Below are 7,487 nucleotides of genomic sequence, written 5' to 3' on the forward strand. Positions count from 1 at the left end.
CTCACTAAAATACAATGTGTAGTCACCCACATTGGACACATCATTGTAGACACTATCAATCAAGGTTTCAATAGACTGCCCTTTTAATACCATGCTAGGTGAAACACACAACTTATCACATCTTTCGATAATACCCACTCCATCACCTATTCCTTAAATCCAACAAATGAACCCATTGTCCACCACACTACCAGTTGTTGACACTCGCATATTCCCAGATAGCCTTAGCACCCTTATGTTATGCCATAAATCAGAGTAACACAATGCAACATTAACAATATCCTCACATGTTTCTTTTACCACAACTGGCAAGACCTGCCTAAAATTCCCTCCAAACAAAACAACTTTTCAACCCAATTGGCTTATCACAACTCATAACATCTCTTAGAGTTCTATCAACCGCTTCAAAGGCATATCGATGGGTCATAGGAGCCTCATCCCACAAAATAAGGCTTGATTGTCTCAATAATCGAGCAAGGTCACTTTGAACAGGAATATTGCAAGTGGATCGATTATTTAATTCTACCGGGATTTTAAACCGTGAGTGAGCTGTATGACCACCTAGTAAAAGCAAGGCAGCAATGCCACATGATGCTGTTGCCAGCACTATACGGCTGCCACTGCGCACCTTCGCAAGTAAACATTTATATAGGAAAGTTTCCAGACCCGCAGGACCATCCAAAAAGAATACATCCTTAGTATTTGTGTCAACTGCATCCATAACTGCACTAAATACAATTCTTTGTCCCTCATTCAACATTCCCTCCATGGATTTAGAAACCCTATGTTGTTCTGATATGCTATATCCATATTCATCCTGCAAAAGAGGGTTAGTATGCAGTTGTGAGTTTGGTTGATGAGGTTTAGGAAACCCATCAAAATTGAAGAGTCTTCGCCCTACATAACACAAAAGGTCTTGTAGATGTAACAAAGCCATGTTAGATGCCTCATGCTGCAGAACACCAAGAGAGGTGTGCATGTACTGTAGCTACAATCTATACATGATATCCTCTACCATTGGCACCAAAAATCTTTCCCATAGATAGGCCGAGTTGGCTCACAAAAGACCAAATTTGCAACAAACAAAGTACAGAGGCAACTTCTTCTAAGCACACAACATATTCATCATCACTCTCGAACATGCCCCTTGCAATGCAAGCATCCCTAAAAGTATCATAGATCACATTATCAACAATATGCAAATCTTCAAAAGAAGTACATCCCTGACACTCTGTTAAAAGCATCCGCAAATAGTAGAGCTCACCACAAGTAGGTGCCACAAAATACATCCGACCACACGTATTCCCATGCTTCCTCCTAGTCCACATCTTGTGTCATACATTCCACACCCAATACATCTGACCACACGTATTCCCACGCTTCCTCCTAGTCCACATCTTGTGTCATACATTCCACACCCAATACATCCGACCACATGTATTCCCACACTTCCTCCTAGTCCACATCTTATGTCATACATTCCACACCCAATACACTAGAAAGTCCTGATAACGAATAGTCCTAGCCTCTAGATGAATGCAGTTGCACACAGACCATTCAGTAAGAGTATTTTTCTGGAGGTCTTCATTCCGCACAACATCTGGTATACCATATGTATCTCAAAACACCACATAGTTCTCACCAGGTAAGTGAACCTACAAATGTTGCATATCAAGATTTTCATCGTGTAATGCATAATCATAGATCTGCCAACATGCCTCCGAGGCAGAAACATATCGTGCATCCAAATAACTTTGTATCTCGTCCACCTCGTGAACATCACCACCATTCCATGCTGAATCAACCCCAATAGAAAATTTGACGGCTGCACAATCATGCCCCTTGTACACATACTTATACAAATACTTAACAGCCGCAACTGTCGAGCACACCTCCACATTTATGTGTGCATTGTATTTCTTACTCAAGCATTGATTATATGGAACAATCCATTGATTATCAATAACATTACCATTTATAATCACAGAGTTTCCATCATCTTGTCCTCGATAAATGGGATAGCCAGAACTATCAACCGTTGTCATGTCCACTAATTTTTGCTTTTAATCTTTAGTACATCTACCCTTATCCATACAGAGACTCTTGGGGTTCAATCCTCCACAAGGCCATTAATGTTGCACTTTGAAATTGTCTCAAATAAGACTGGAAACTTAACTCTATCGGGCAACTCAGCACAAACCAGTCTATTGTAGTGACATGCTTCAGAAGGTTTAAAAGATGGCTCTAAAATTAGCAAAGTATGAGAATGTGGTAGCCCCCTCTTTTGGAATCCAATCACAGTAACATAGCCTACAACCTTTCCAAAGAGATCCTTTCGCAACAATGTGTACATTAAACTAGCATGCTTTTTATAAAACACGCGAATTGTCAAATCCGGACAGTCATAAGCACTTTGCCCAGGCAATAAAGCATTAATTATCTCCAACCACTTTGGATTACATGTCATTGTTATAAAAAGGTCAGGTTTTTCCTTGCATTGCACTATAGCCATGGCATCCTGATATAATTGATACATGTGCCTTGGCCCACTCGTGAATGACGACAGTAAAACTATCCTCTTGCCAACAGAGGCACAAACAATCTGCATTAGCCCATTATCATTTGCCCCCACCATGTTTTCCAGGCCTTTGTAGGCCTCCGATCGCAACACTGATTGATTCTGGCGACACTAAGTTAACCTGTAATGCTCTATAATACAATAAGCATCAACAATAAATTATTGCAATAATCGAACACCATGCAATATGCACACCTCAGTATCTTTGCACACTTGAAGATGGAATGCATAAAATTGCATTTGGGTAACACAATTTTTATTGGACAATTCATATTGTTAACAAGAACACTGACATTATTGTAAGGAACCTTTACATGCCAACCATCATCTCACATAGGAAAAAATATGACATATAGCATTGGCATATATGCTCTATGCAAGTTTGAAATAGCAACACATCAATCACCTCGAGTGTAAACATGAATATCCCGACGATCAAGAGTATCCTCGTCACCCTGTCCCGACATGATAGCTGCAACCTCCGTTGCTGCAAGAGTAGAGTAATGTTTACTGGTTCTTTGAACACCAAAAATACTCATTCTTAGTTCTTGCACGATATTATTTTGCAATTGCAAACCCACAAATCTAAAATCATGTGCATACATGTTGTGTTGATGCATCATACATTGAAGCTCCCCTAGAAAATTTGGTAATAAATCATGCATAACCCCCAGCCTATTAAGCAACTCATGCTCGATATCATAAACATAGAGTTATGCAAATCTTGGCCTTTCTTGACATTGCACATCAGGAAGCAAAGCACCTATACGGTGATAAACATAGCCATTCACTCTAAAGGTGTAACCATTCTCGATAACAGGTAGCTCATCAACATTAGCTCCGAGTGATACAAATGCAAGAGCACTGTTGTATGCTCATATGTTATTTTTAAATATCCTACTCTAAGGGTACATACCATGCAACAAATCATTCAATGGTTGTGGTGGACGTTGCAATGGTGGCAACATTACTTTTCCATTTCGACAGTAGTGCCTTCCAAACAAAATCGACCCTTGCATCCGAATCTCGCATCTCCACAACTTAGTTGAACACCTCTCACACATTTCAGAAAGACTTCCCATGGAATGCACATCCACCTCTTGAAATAGCAGTATCGATGTTGCTGGGTGAACATCTGTAAGGCAAAGCATGTAAAATGGAGCACAATCCACCACTCTAGAGATCAAAAACAACAATATTATGAACACGTGACCCATTAACCACGGAATTTTCCACATTATGGTGATTCCCAAAATCACAACCATCTGTTGACGTAACAATATCAAGCACAACACGATCAACATGCATCATTGCCAAATCTAAAGTAACATGCTGTTCAACTGGCTTATTATCCCCATTTACAAATTCAACATGGTGAGACACACTCTCACAAACCACTCCATTAAGATTTCCCCCATTCTGGCACTTAGACATTGAAACATTATTAATGTGTGACTCAATAATCACATGATTAAGTCCATTGCAACCACCCACTTATGGCAAAGCATTCATCAAATCTACACCAAACTGTCGTCGGACTTGAAATCCCCTAATGGTTCTATCCGTTGATGACCAAACATTAGCCACATCTATACCAAATTGTGGTTGGCCTAGTTCATGATGACCACTTAGAATCTCCTGATGAAGAGGCAGGTTTTCAATGTCCCTACAAATGGGTGTACCATGATCTAAAATCCCTTCCCGAGCTCTAAGCCTAGCAATATGCCGTTGCTCATACCTTGTGGATGTAAGTACGTCCCTACGAATACGCCACATAGTCTTTGCCGGTTGCTCGATGCGAACACCCCATATTGATTGGATGGCCACAAAATCTGTTATCAACTAATTCCATGGAAGGCATGGATCAGTATATACGTATAGACACATTTAATTTTTAAAATTTTAAAATTTTAAATGTTAATATTAAATATCAAGACACAAAACCATTGCCACCGTATTTGAGTTAATGCATACAACCCTGTCAATGTATCTGTCTATAAAGACGTTGCACCTGCCCATGAGAGAGAGAGAGACAGAGACAGAGCCTTGTTGTGCTGAGATAGAGAATTTAGATATAAACACACACTACAAGATATAGGCCTTATACCGACATTAAAAGTGACGAAAATGTAAATAACAAAATTTGCCCCCCTCGTCGCAAAAAGCGTCGTTATTGGCGACGCCATAGAACAGTCGGTCTCATCGTCCTTATTGGCGTCGATATCAGCTGAAACCGACGCCAATAACAACGCGAGCAGTAAATTTGCGACGCTAATGGCGACGATAACAAGGAAAAAAAATTGTGGCAAGGCAACTTGCACAATGTGCTTTATTTGGGCCATACAAAATAGTTTCTGCACTGTGTACAATGCTTGTACAAACAAAAACAAAGTATATTGAAATCATAACACTGATACATGAAATAAATACATGATCGCATAATGAAAGCGATTGGTATAATCATGACAAGATATCACTAATACATAGAAAATGTCTACACAGATCAGGTGACCAAAAAAGAAAGGTGTGTGAGCTCCAGGGATCCAAGGGTGAGCTACATATCCTCGCCATCCGAAAGCGTCCCACCACAAAGAAGCATCGAACGGACTTTGCAAAAAAAGAAACAACAACACATCAGTCCACCATACAATAATGCATTCTAATTAAACATGGTAACTACGGACAAGAAAGATGAGTGACTTACAAGGCCACTGCATCTATACAATCGGGTCGATCAATGCACTGAGACCGCGCCTCTCTGCATATCGAGTCTCAAGGCCGGTCGGATCGCGATTTGTAATGGAGTGCTGCAAAGAAAACAAAAGACTAACTATTAGAAACATGATTGTCAGTACAAAGGCTATTGCAAAAAAATAAACAAGCAAAACAAAAGAAAAACTTACAAAGTCCTCCAAATATGTCATGTAGCCGCCACTCCCAAGATGATGGACCACTCCGACCTCAAGTCGTGCCCTCGCCGCCTCGTGCTGCTGACTCCAACATCCTAGAGAATATGTAGCATCCTCCCTCAGTTCGGCACCAGTCATCCGCGTCTAACCACTCGAGCTTTGCAGCCCCACTCTTGAGTGCCTTACGTTCGTCCGATTGTCTGTGTGACATATATGCACGCATGCAATCCATCATCCAGCCCGTAGAAAATCTATCTACTGAGGTTGAAACCGAAAACTCCTCATGCAAGGATGCTACTATGTATTCCTTGCTCCCCTTCGGTATGTTCTTCCAATGATCTAAGACGTTGTGCCGAAAAACTTGTTGGCACAACTCTCTCATGCGAGCCATCACCCTCCTCCCCTTATCATTCATGATGATGGCTCCTGACCTATCATCGACTAGATATGCATATCCCCCTGGGGTATGCCTAAGATGGGTCCTCTCCCATCTGCATCCACACTCCTGGGTATATCCAAGAGACCTTGTCCATCCGGTGTACCAACCAGGGTAATATCTATCGGAGTGGCACCCATAGGGATGCCACCTGCAGACAGCTGAGCAAAAGTCTGAGTAACTGAAGTAGACGTCCCCACAAGTGTGACAAATCTTAGAGGTGATGCAACTCCAGATGAACGAAGAGATGGAGACATCGCGTCCGTGCCTCCACAGCATCCACCTGAGCCTAAGCCATGCTCCCTGGAACCGCCACGCAAGCAAGGAGTCACACCTGTATCCCGTGCCGACCACAAGCTCACTACCTCCGTATCTCTACAGCATCCCCCTAACCCTGAAGCATCCCTCCCTCTAGCCCAAGTCTGGAGCGTCAACCTCATCTACTCGAAGCTAAAGCATCCGATTGCGCTGAAGTAGATCTAGCAGAGCGGCTTGACAATATCCTAGACAGCTCTTGGTCTGCCATGTCTCTGAATCTTGCCATCTGGTCTAGAGACATACGCGTGAAGATATCCTGCAACTCCTCATCGCTCATTCCTCGACTCATCCTAAAAATGTCACCTACACAGACAAAAAATGATGTTAGAATAATCTATTTAAATCATACAAAGTACGCTAATATAAATCCTAAAAAAATGATCTCACTTAAAATGTATATCTTATGTACCCTTATAAGCAATTGGTCAACGAATTGAGTAAGTGGATGCTCCAAGTATGAGGTATCCTATGGTCCCATGTCAATCTCTTGACACAACTCCGCATACACCGGAAGGTCAATAGACATGTCACCACAAAAAGATGAGTCCACCTCATTCTCAAAGAATTCTTGGACTCATGTATTTCCATCATTGTTAGCCAATGCTAGCTCTATTTGCATATTGTCTTCATCTATACTCGGAACATCGCTTTGATCATATACTCTCGCACTTCGGGGAGCTGAAGGTATAACATACCACCATCGAGGCTGTCGGGGGTTTGGATAGAAGATTACCTGTTCATAAACACGTACAAGAGAGTTTAAACTATTGTGACATGTACCACGTCGTAATACAATTAACAAACAAATGAGTCCATGCACCTGTTCACAATGGGCCGGCAACACAAAGGTGTCCGCAAATCCTTCTAATTTTTTTCAGAATCTATTTTGAGAAATCTAGATGGACCTTGTCGAATTGTTGCTCCAGCTCCTTCAAGTACCACTTGAACCACTGCACATCGAATAGTATCATGGAGAAGCTATGGTAATCCACCATAATAATACTTTGCAAGTTTCCAAAATACTCCATCTCATCTATAATCGTGTTTGGATACGTTGCTCGTCACTAGCTCTCTTGCTCGAACCTTGCCATGATATCACAGTCCATTGTGGAACGCATTTTGTCAATACGCTCCACACGAAAATGCCGTTCGCGTGACCATGCTGCACTATATATTTTGTATTGTACATTGAAACACTCAAATTAGATGTCGCATATAAAATATAGATGTGACAAATCCTAAACAC

General features: G+C 41.4%; 1 protein-coding gene across 1 annotated transcript; it reads right to left on the reverse strand.

Moving 5' to 3' along the window:
- Positions 1-319: 319 nt before the first annotated feature.
- LOC148024830 (uncharacterized) lies at positions 320-769 on the reverse strand. The gene has a single exon (XM_087693618.1). The coding sequence runs from the start codon at positions 767-769 to the stop codon at positions 320-322; it is 450 nt and encodes a 149-aa protein (XP_087549744.1).
- Positions 770-7,487: the final 6,718 nt, after the last annotated feature.

This window comes from Lygodium microphyllum, chromosome 15 (genome assembly GCF_053477565.2).
Source record: "Lygodium microphyllum isolate KBCC chromosome 15, Lygodium_microphyllum_v1.1.10, whole genome shotgun sequence".
In the NCBI taxonomy this organism is placed as follows: Eukaryota; Viridiplantae; Streptophyta; class Polypodiopsida; order Schizaeales; family Lygodiaceae; genus Lygodium; species Lygodium microphyllum.

Bases quoted from the DNA above. Each gene is read 5' to 3' on its own strand.
- LOC148024830 (XM_087693618.1), bottom strand. From the start codon at position 769: ATGGAGGGAATGTTGAATGAGGGACAAAGAATTGTATTTAGTGCAGTT.